Source organism: Lichenostomus cassidix, unplaced genomic scaffold (genome assembly GCF_008360975.1).
Source record: "Lichenostomus cassidix isolate B80296 unplaced genomic scaffold, HeHo_3.0 HiC_scaffold_39, whole genome shotgun sequence".
NCBI classification, from domain to species: domain Eukaryota; kingdom Metazoa; phylum Chordata; class Aves; order Passeriformes; family Meliphagidae; genus Lichenostomus; species Lichenostomus cassidix.
The window spans coordinates 466525-477764 of record NW_028147446.1 but is presented as its reverse complement, the minus strand read 5'-3'; the positions used below and the strand labels follow the sequence as shown (position 1 = coordinate 477764).

The 11240-nt window shown below is 56.3% G+C and overlaps 3 protein-coding genes across 8 annotated transcripts in view; 2 read left to right on the top strand and 1 right to left on the bottom strand.

Annotated features, from left to right (window-relative positions):
- LOC146422606 (adhesion G protein-coupled receptor L1-like) overlaps positions 1 to 11240 on the bottom strand; it is a 186512-nt gene that overhangs the window by 64310 nt on the left and 110962 nt on the right. The window lies entirely within an intron of this gene.
- The window catches only part of LOC146422608 (ubiquitin-like protein 5), a 39489-nt gene that overhangs the window by 21835 nt on the left and 6414 nt on the right, over positions 1 to 11240 (top strand). The window lies entirely within an intron of this gene.
- LOC146422609 (uncharacterized) overlaps positions 132 to 11240 on the top strand; it is a 12095-nt gene continuing 986 nt past the window's right edge. Inside the window, exons 1-11 of the mRNA XM_085045753.1 lie at positions 132 to 940; positions 2213 to 2259; positions 3233 to 3270; positions 4198 to 4368; positions 4985 to 5050; positions 6232 to 6329; positions 6473 to 6672; positions 8053 to 8171; positions 9663 to 9785; positions 10728 to 10901; positions 10984 to 11231. Coding sequence (XP_084901879.1) covers positions 132 to 940; positions 2213 to 2259; positions 3233 to 3270; positions 4198 to 4368; positions 4985 to 5050; positions 6232 to 6329; positions 6473 to 6672; positions 8053 to 8171; positions 9663 to 9785; positions 10728 to 10901; positions 10984 to 11231 — 2093 coding nt within the window. The remainder of the gene's footprint in view (positions 941 to 2212; positions 2260 to 3232; positions 3271 to 4197; positions 4369 to 4984; positions 5051 to 6231; positions 6330 to 6472; positions 6673 to 8052; positions 8172 to 9662; positions 9786 to 10727; positions 10902 to 10983; positions 11232 to 11240) is intronic.

Sequence of the window (11240 nt, the reverse complement as noted above, 5' to 3'; positions counted from 1 at the left end):
AAGGATGAGGATTTCCCAGATTGGGGTCAAAGAAAAAGGATTTCCAGACCAGGATCAAAGGAAGAGGATTTTCTGGATTTGGTATCAAAGAAAAAGGATTTCCTGGGATTGGGATCAAGAACGAGGATTTCATGATTAGACAGAAGAACAAAGATTTCCCAGAATTGGTGAAGGATGAGGATTTCCCGGGATTGGGATCCAAGGATGAGGATTTCCCAGGATTGGGATCGAAGAAAAAAGATTTCCCAGAATTGGGATCAAAGGAAGTGGATTTCCCAGATTTGGTATCAAAGAAAAAGGATTTCCTGGGATTGGGATTGAAGGATGAGGATATCCCAGGATTGGGATCAAAAGATAAGGATCTTCTGGGATTGGGATCGAAGGACAAGGATTTCCCAGGACTGGGACAGAAGAAAAAGGATTTCCCAGGATTGGGATTGAAGGATGAGGATTTCCCGGGATTAGGACAGAAGGACAAGGATTTCCTGGGATTGGGATCAAAGAACAAGGATTTCCCAGGATTGGGACAGAAGGACAAGGATTTCCCAGGACTGGGATCGCAGCAGGAGGATTTCCCAGGATCGGGATCAAAGAACAAGGATTTCCCAGGATTGGGATCGCAGCAAGAGGATTTCCCAGGATTAGGACAGAAGGACAAGGATTTCCCAGGACTGGGATCGCAGCAGGAGGATTTCCCGGGATTAGGACAGAAGGACAAGGATTTCCCAGGACTGGGATCGCAGCAGGAGGCTCTCCCTGTAGGATCAGCCGCTGACCCCCCAGGGCAGGAGGATCCCGGCTGGCTCGGCGCTGCCCTGGCGCGGAAACGATCGCGGGAATCCCGGGAATCCCGGGAATGGCGGGGAAAGGCTGCGGAGAGGAATTCCCGGGAATTCCCGAACAGCCCGGCAGGGCGGGCAGAGCCACCTGAGCCCGGCAGGTAAAGGATTGCCCGGGAAATCCCACCTGGGATTTGGGGTTGGGCCGCGGTTCCCAGCCTGGGGTGTCCCCAGGTGATGTCCGTGTCCCCAGGTGTCCCCAGGTGTCCCCAGATGCCCCCAGGTGTGACATGGACTGTCCCTGTCCCAGATTTCCCCCACCTGAGCTCTTCCCGGGCAGTGGCTGCCCTGGCTCAGCTCACCTGGGGCACAGGTGGCACCTGGTGACATCCTCAGGGGACATCCAGGATGGAGGTGTGAGAGGGGACAGGTGACATGGGACAGGTGACATGGCACAGGTGGCACAGGTGACATGGGACAGGTGACACAGGACAGGTTGGACAGGTGACACAGCACAGGTGACATGGGAGACAGGTGACACAGCACAGGTGGCACAGGTGACATGGGAGAGGTGGGGTGGGACAGGTGACACAGGACAGGTTGGACAGGTGACAGCACAGGTGACACAGCACAGGTGACACAGGTGACACAGCACAGGGGATACAGCACAGGTGATACAGTTGACATGGGACAGGTGATACAGGACAGGTGACATAGGTGACACAACACAGGTAGCGTGGGGCAGGTGACACAGATAAGATGGGACAGGTGACAGGACAGGTTGGACAGGTGACAGCACAGGTGACATGGTACAGGTGACACAGCGCAGGTGATACAGCACAGGTGACATGGGACAGGTGACACAGGTGACACAGGTGACACAGTACAGGTGACAGCACAGGTGGCACAGGTGACATGGGACAGGTGGCACAGCACAGGTGACATGGTACAGGTGACACTGCACAGGTGACATAGCACAGGTGGCACAGATGACACAGCACAGGTGGCACAGGTGACACAGGTGACACAGGTGACATAGCACAGGTGGCACAGGTTACACAGCACAGGTGGCACAGCACAGGTGACACAGGTGACATAGGTGACACAGGTGACACAGCACAGGTGACACAGGTGACACAGGTGACACAGCACAGGTGGCACAGGTGGCACAGGTGACACGGCACAGGTGGCACAGGTGGCACAGGTGACATGGCACAGGTGACACAGGTGGCACAGCACAGGTGACACAGCACAGGTGACACAGGTGACACAGGTGACACAGCACAGGTGACACAGGTGACACGGCACAGGTGACACAGGTGACACAGCACAGGTGGCACAGGTGACATGGCACAGGTGACACAGGTGACAGGGCCAGGTTGAGGCAGGTCCCACCCCTCCTCATTCCCTGTGGCATTCCTTTCCCCATCCAGGCTGGAGCTCCCCGGCGGGACAAAGCCCTGCAGGCAGGGGACACCAGGTGAGGCCTGCTGGGGTCACCTGGGGACACCTGGGGATGGCATGGGATAATGGGATAATGGGAAAATGGGATAGTGGGATAATGGGATGATGGGATAATGGGATAATGGGATGGAATGGGGTCCATGGGATGGGATGGGATGGGATGGGATGGGATGGTGGGATGGGATAATGGGAAAATGGGATAATGGGATAATGGGATGGTATAGTGGGATGGGATAATGGGATGATGGGATAATAGGATAACGGGATAATGGGATGGCATAATGGAATAATGGGATGGTATAGTGGGATGGGATGGGATAATGGGATGATGGGATAATGGGATAATGGGATGGTATAGTGGGATGAGATAATGGGATAATAGGATGAGATAATGGGATAATGGGATGGATGGGGTGGGATGGGATAATGGGATAATGGGATGATGGGATGTTGGTATAGTGGGATGGGATAATGGGATGGGATGATTGGATAATGGGATGAGACAATGAGATAGTGGGATAATGGGATAATGGGATGGGATAATGGGATAATGGGATGATGAGATAATGGGATGAGATAATGGGATGATGAGATAATGGGATAATGGGATAATGGGATGAGATAATGGGATAATGGGATGATGGGATGATGAGATAATGGGATGAGATAATGGGAGCCATGGGATAATGGGATAATGGGATGGGATGATGGGATGGGGTGGGATGGGATAATGGGATCATGGGATAGTGGGATGGGATGGCATCCATGGAATGGGATGGGATGATGGGATGGGATGGGATGGGATGGGATGGGATGGGATGGGATGGGATAATAGGATAGGATGGGATGGTGGGATGGGATAATGGGATGGGTGGATTGGATCCATGGGATGGGATAATGGGATGGGATCCACAGGATGGTTCCTGCTGCCCACCCTAAATTACAGATTTATCCCATTTCCCATGATTTATCCCATTTCCCCTGCCCAGCAGAACAGGAGGTTCCGGATCCTGCTGCACCTGCTCAGGTGGGTCCTGGGCAGGGACAGGGACAGGGCCAGGGACAGGGAGGTGTCCCTGGGGATCCCTTGGGAATGGGGAAGGGGCTGGGCCTGGGTCAGCATTCCCGGGACAGGGCAGGAATCCGGGAGTTCTGCCATCCCATGGATCCCACCCCACCGAATCCCATCCCATGGATCTTACCCTGTCCCATTATCCCGTTATCCCGTTATCCCATGGATCTCATCCCATGGATTCCATCCCATTATCCCATTATCCCATGGATTCCATCCCATTCTCCCCTTATCCCATTATCCCATTATCCCATTATCTCATCCCATTATCCCATCATCCCATCCCATCCCATCCCATTATCCCATGGAACTCACCCCATGGATTCCATCCCATTATCCCGTTATCCCATCCCAATCCATCCCATCATCCCATTATCCCATTATCCCATGGATCCCATTATCCTGTTATCCCATCCCAATCCATCCCATTATCCCATTATCACATTCCATTATCTCATTATCCCATTTTCCCATCATCCCATCCCACCCCATCCCATTATCCCATGGATCTCATCCCATGGATTCCATCCCATTATCCCCTTATCCCCTTATCCCCTTATCCCATTATCCCCTTATCCCATTATCCCCTTATCCCATTATCCCATTCCAATCCATCCCATTATCCCATTATCCCATTATCCCATCCCAATCCATCCCGTTATCCCATCCCATTATCCCATTATCCCGTCATCCCATTATCCCATTACCCCGTTACCCCGTTACCCCGTTATCCCATTATCCCATTATTATCCCGTTATCCCCTTATCCCATTCCCCATGGATTTATCCCATTCCCCATGGATCTATCCCATTTCCTGTGGATCTGTCTCATTCCCCATGGATCTGTCTCATTTTCATGGATTTATCCCACTATCCCCACCAGGAGACTGGCCGAGCTCTCCCGCCCTGGCTCTGCCCGGAGGCTCCAGCAGCTTTCCCAGCCCAGAAGCACCAGGAGGATCCAGGAGCTCTGCCGTCCCAGCCCCGCCAGGAGGATTCCAGAACTTTCCAGTCCCACCCACACCAGGATTCCAGAACACTCCAATCCCATCCACACCAGACACACACACACACACACACACACACACACACACACACACACACACACACACACACACACACACACACACACACACACACACACACACACACACACACACACACACACACACACACACACACACACACACACACACACACACACACATTCACACACACACACACACACACACACACACACACACACACACACACACACACACACACACACACACACACACACACACACACACACACACACACACACACACACACACCAGGATTCCAGAACTTTCCAATCCCACCCACACCAGGAGGATTCCAGAACTTTCCAATCCCATCCACACCAGGATGATTCCAGAACTTTCCAATCCCATCCACACCAGGATTCCAGAACTTTCCAATCCCACCCACGCCAGGACGATTCCCAAATTTTCCAATCCCATCCACGCCAGGAGGATTCCAGAACTTTCCAGTCCCACCCACACCAGGATGATTCCAGAACTCTCCCATCCCATCCACACCAGGAGGATTCCAGAACTCTCCAATCCCATCCACACCATGATTCCCAAGCTCTCCAGTCCCATCCATGCCAGGAGGATTCCCAAATTCTCCAATCCCACCCACGCCAGGAGCGTCCCAGCTGTGGGATCACCCTGCTCAGCCTCCAGGCCCGGGTGGAAGAGCTGGAAAACCAGGTGGGAACTGAGGGGCTCACCTGGGGTCACCCGTGGTGTCACCTGGGGTCACCTGAGGGTCCCTAGGGCAGGAGGAGGGGCTGTGTCCCTGCTCTGAGCAGCTCCAGGAGAGGTTGGAGGTGGCTGTTGGAGCTCCATCCCCATCCCAGCAGCTCCAGGAGAGGCTGGAGGTGGCTGAGAGAGCTCTGGGAGGGGTTGGAGGTGGCTGTTGGAGCTCCATCTCCATCCCAGCAGCTCTGGGCGCTGGAGGTGGCTGTGGGAGCTCCATCCTCATCCTAGAGCTCCAGGAGAGACTGGAGGTGGCTGATGGAGCTCCAGAAGACCAGAGGTGGCTGTGGGAGCTCCATCCTCATCCTGGCAGCTCCAGAGCTCCAGGAGAGGTTGGAGGTGGCTGTCAGAGCTCCATCCCCATCCCAGCAGTTCTGGGCGCTGGAGGTGGCTGAGGGAGCTCCATCCTCATCCTGGCAGCTCCAGCAGAGGCTGGAGGTGGCTGATGGAGCTCCAGGAGACCAGAGGTGGCTGTGGGAGCTCCATCTTCATCCCAGCAGCTCCAGAGCTCCAGGAGAGGCTGGAGGTGGCTGATGGAGCTCCATCCTCATCCCGGCAGTTCCGGGAGGCCAGAAGTGGCTGATGGAGCTCCATCCCCATCCCAGCAGCTCTGGAGCTGCAGGACAGGCTGGAGGTGGCTGAGGGAGCTCCATCTCCATCCCAGCAGCTCCAGAGCTCCAGGAGAGGCTGGAGGTGGCTGTTGGAGCTCCATCTCCATCCCAGCAGCTCTGGGCGCTGGAGCTGGCTGTTGGAGCTCCATCCTCATCCCAGCAGCTCTGGGAGAGGCTGGAGGTGGCTGATGGAGCTCCAGGAGACCAGAGGTGGCTGTGGGAGCTCCATCCTCATCCCGGAGCTCCAGGAGAGGCTGGAGGTGGCTGATGGAGCTCCGTGTTCATCCTGGAGCTCTGGGAGAGGCTGGAGGTGGCTGATGGAGCTCCATCCCCATCCTGGCAGCTCCATCCTCATGCCAGCAGCTCCAGGAGAGGCTGGAGGTGGCTGTTGGAGCTCCATCCTCATCCCAGCAGCTCCGGAGCTCCAGGAGAGACTGGAGGTGGCTGATGGAGCTCCATCCCCATCCCAGCAGCTCTGGGAGACCAGAGGTGTCTGACGGAGCTCCATCCTCATTCCTGCAGCTGCGGGCGCTGGAGGTGGAGCGGGAGCAGCAGGGAGAGATCCTGGAGCATCTCCAGAGGCAGCAGCAGGGCCTGGATGTCCCGGGGAGCTCCCACAGGTAAGGGATCCCATTTCCCATGGATTTATCCCATTTCCCATGGATTTATCCCGTTTTCTGTGCCCAGCAGAGCAGGAGGTGTTGGATCCTGCTGCTCCCAGTTCCCCTGGGATCACTGGGAATGCTGGGATCTTCCTGGGCAGGAGGCAGGGGAAGGTGGAGGAGCAGCAGGAGAGAGCTGAAATCCCATCCCGGAGCCAGGAGATGACCCAGGATCACCCCAAATCCCGGGATCACCCCAAATCCTGGGATCACCCCAAATCCTGGGATCACCCCAGATCCCAGGATCACCCCAGATCCCAGGATCACCCCAGATCCCAGCAGCAGGACGAGCAGCTCGCAGGTAAATTCCCTCCTGGTGCAGAATTCCATGGGACCCTCTGCTCCGACCCGTGGGATCCAGAGGATCATGGGGTTTTCCAATGGGGTTTTCCTGTGGGATTTTTCATAGGGTTTCCCATGGATTTGCTAAGGGGGTTTTCCAATGGGGTTTCCCCAAGGGGTTTTCTATGGGATTTTGCAATGTGGTTTCCCATGGGGTTTTCCATGTGGTTTTCCACTGAATTTTCTATGAGGTTTTCCAATGGAGTTTTCCATGTGGTTTTCCAATGGGGTTTTCTATGGGGTTTTCCATGCGGTTTTCCATTGGGTTTTCCAATGTTTTCTATGGGTTTTTCTATGGGGTTTCCAAGGGGGTTTCCCATGGGGTTTTCCAGTGGGGTTTCCCAATGGGTTTTCTATGGGATTTTCCAGTGGGGTTTCCCAAGGGGTTTTCTATGGGATTTTCCAGTGGGGTTTCCCAAGGGGTTTTCTATGGGGTTTCCAATGGGGTTTTCCATGGAGTTTTCCATGGGCTTTTCCAACGGGTTTTCCAATGATGTTTCCCATGGGGTTTCCTATGGGTTTTTCCTTGGGGTTTCCCTATGGAGTTTTCCATTTTGTTTTCCAGTGGGGTTTCCAATGGTGTTTCCCATGTGGTTTCCCATGGGGTTTCCTATGGGATTTTCCACGAGGTTTTCCATGGGGTTTTCCAATGGGATTTTCCAATGGTGTTTTCCATGGTGTTTTCCATGGGGTTTCCAATGGAATTTTCCATGGGGTGTTCCATGGGGTTTTCCATGGGGTTTTCCAATGGGGTTTTCCATGGGATTTTCCATTGGGTTTTCTATGGGGTTTCCAATGGGGTTTTCCAGTGGGGTTATCTATGGGGTGTTCCATGGGATTTTCCAATGGGGTTTCCCATGGGGTTTTCCAATGATGTTTTCCGTGGGGTTTCCCATGGGGTTTTCCAATGGGGTTTCCCAATGGGTTTTCTATGGGGTTTTCCATGGGGTTTTCCATGGATTTTCTAAGGGGGTTTTCCAGTGGGGTTTCCCAATGGGTTTTCTGTGGGATTTTCCAGTGGGGTTTCCAAGGGGGTTTCCTATGGGGTTTTCCAAGAGGGTTTCCAATGGGTTTTTCTATGTGGTTTTCCACTGAGTTTATTGTGGGGTTTTCCAATGGAGTTTTCCATGAGGTTTTCCAATGGGTTTTTCCATGTGGTTTTCCATTGGGTTTTCTATGGGGTTTTCCATGGGATTTTCCAATGGGGTTTTCCACGAGGTTTTCCATGGGATTTTCTGTGGTGTTTTCCATGGGTTTTCTATGGAGTGTTCCCTGGGGTTTTCCATGGGGTTTTCATGGATGGAGGATCCCAGCTCCCCCATCCAGGGCTCTCTCTCAGCGCTCCAGGCCAGGCTGCAGCAGCTGCAGCAGGATGCAGAGCAGGAGCAGAGCCGGCTGCAGCAGGCTGTGGCTGACCTGGAGATCAGGCTGGGAGAGCAGGAGCAGCTCCTGGAGCAGGTGAGGGCCAGAGCAGAGCTGGGGCTGTGGCCGTGTCCCTGTCCCTGTCCCTGTCCCTGTCCCACAGCCGTGTCCGTGTCCCTTCCCGGCAGGAGAGGCTCCCTGCCTGTCCCTCCTGTGTCCGTGTCCATGTGTATGTCACATGTCCCTGTCCCATATCTGTGTCCTTGTCCATCTCACTGTCCTGTGTCCATGTCCCTGTCACGTGTCTATGTCCCATGTCAGTGTCCATGTCTGTGTCCATGTCCCGTGTCCCTTGTCCACGTCCATGCCTCGTCTCTGTGTCCATGTCCCCTGTCCATGTCCCTGTCCCATGTCTGTGTGCCATGATCATGTCCCTGTCCGTGTCCACGCCCCGTGTCCATGTCCCGTGTCTATGTCCCATGTCCGTGTCCCGTGTCCACGCCCTGCATCTGTGTCCCATGTCTGTGTCCCAGTCCCGTGTCCTCGTCCCATGTCCATGTCCCATGTCCGTTTCCATGTCCCATGTCTGTATCCCATGTCTGTGTCCGTGTCCATCTCCACGCCCCGTGTCCATCTCCCGTGTCCATGTCCCTGCCCCCTATCCAGTCCCATGTCCATATCCTTGTCCTGTGTCCATGTCCACGACTTATGTCTGTGTCCCAAATCCGTGTCCGTGTCCCATGTCCCTGTCTGGTCCCTACGCTGCCCTGTCCACGTCCCTGTCCACGTCCCTGTCCAGTCCCTAAGCCACCATGTCCCTGTCCCATGTCCCTGTCCCTGTGTGGTCCCTAAGCCACTGTGTCCCTGTCCGTGTCCCTGTCCCATGTCCATGTCCCTGTCCGGTCCCTAAGCCGCCATGTCCCTGTCCGTGTCCCTGTCCCATGTCCCCGTCCCTGTCCCTGCCCCCTGTCCAGTCCCATGTCCGTGTCCCTGTCCATGTCCTTGTCCTGTGTCCGTGTCCCTGTCCATGTCCATGTCCCTGTCCAGTCCCTAAGCCACCTGTCCCTGTCCGTGTCCCATGTCCCTGTCCCTGTGTGGTCCCTAAGCCACTGTGTCCCTGCCTATGTCCGTGTCCCTGTCCCCTGTCTGTGTCCCTGTCCCATGTCCCTGTCCAGTCCCTAAGCCACTGTGTCTCTGTCCCTGTTCGTGTCCCATGTCCCTCTCCGTGTCCCTCTCTGTGTCCCTGTCCATGTCCGGTCCCTAAGCCGCCGTGTCCCTGTCCCATGTCCCTGTCCATGTCCCTGTCCATGTCCCTGTCCGTGTCCCTGTCCCTGTCCAGTCCCTAAGCCACCTGTCCCATATCCCTATCCCCGTGCGGTCCCTAAGCCACTGTGTCCCTGTCCATGTCCCTGTCCCATGTCCCTGTCCCTGTCCCATGTCTATGTCCCTGTCCCTCTCCAGTCCCTAAGCTGCCTGTCCCTGTCCCGTGTCCCTGTCCCGTGTCCCTGTCCATGTCCCTGTCCCTGTCCCTGTCCCATGTCCCTGTCCCTGTCCCCGTGTGGTCCCTAAGCCGCTGTCCGGCCGCAGGAGCGCCGCCAGGCCGCGGCTGAGCGCCGCCGGGCAGAGTGTCTGCGGGACGCGCTGGGCGAGCAGCGCCGGCTGACCGCTGAGCTGCTGACCGCCGAGAGAGCCGCGCTGGAGCAGGCCAAGGTCAGCGGGAACGCAGATCCAGGGTGGATTCCCACGGAATTCCGGGATTTGGGGGCTGGAATGGCCTCTGGGAGAGACTGGGATGGGGATTGGAGCCACTGGGGGAACTGGGCTGGGAAAAGGGCTTGGGATGGGACTGGATGGGAGAAAAACTGGGAAAAGGGATTGGGATGGAACTGGGAAAAGGGTTTGGAATGGGCCAGGATGGGAATGGGACTGGGAAAAGGGTTTGGAATGGGCCAGGATGGGAGAAAAACTGGGAAAAGAGATTGGGATGGGACTAGGAAGAGGGCTTGGGATGGGATTGGATAGGAATGGGGCTGAGAAAAGGGTTTGGAATGGCCCAGGATAGGAGAAAAACTGGGAAAAGGGCTTGGACTGGGACTGGATGGGAGAAAAACTGGGAAAAGGGATTGGGATGGGACTAGGAAAAGAGCTTGGAATGGGACTGGATAGGAATGGGGCTGAGAAAAGGGTTTGGAATGGGACTGGGTGGGAGAAAAACTGGGAAAAGGGTTTGGAATGGGACTGGGAAAAGGGCTTGGAATGGGACTGGATGGGAGAAAAACTGGGAAAAGGGCTTGGAATGGGCCAGGATAGGAGAAAAACTGGGAAAAGGACTTGGAATGGGGCTGGGAAAAGGGCTTGGAATGGGACTGGGTGGGGATGGGACTGGGAAAAGGGTTTGGAATGGGCCAGGATGGGAATGGGACTAGGAAAAGGGTTTGGAATGGGGCTGAGAAAAGAGCTTGGAATGGGCCAGGATGGGGATGGGACTAGGAAAAGGGTTTGGAATGGGACTGGATGGGAGGAGAACTGGGAAAAGGGCTTGGAAATGGGGTAGGGTAGGAGTGGGACTGGGAAAAGGGCTTGGACTGGGCCAGGACAGGGAAACCCCGCGGGAAGCAGAGCCCGGAGCTCGGAGCTGTCCCCGTCGCGCAGGCCGCGTGGCTGGAGGAGCAGCGCGCGGAGCTCCGCGATCGCTCCGAGGAGCGGAGGCGGCTGGCGGCGGCCTGGGCAGAGCTCCACGCGCGGGAGCGGCGCAGCCAGGAGCGGGAGGAGCGCGGCGAGGAGCGAGCCCTGAGCGCGGAGTCGGCCCTGCGGAGCCTGGCCAAGGTCCCCGAGCCCAGCCGGGTGGGGCTGTCCCTCGGGAAGGTGTGACACCTCGGGTGACACTGCTGTCCCCACGCCCTCCCAGGAGCAAGCGGAGCTGAAGTTCCGCAGCCGAGAGCTGAGATCCAAGGAGGAGCAGCTGGCGAGGGACAGGGAGGAGCTGGAGGAGGCGCGGCGGGAGCTGCGGCTGGAGAAGGAGAAGGTTCTCCGCGCGGAGCAGCGCCTGCGGGAGCGCGAGGGACAGCTCCGCGCCAGGGCCGAGGTGAGGCCGGAGCTCCGGGCCGGGAGCGGAGCTGCAGCTCCACGTCCTGCTGGCTCCACGCGGAGCTGGGGGCTGCTGGA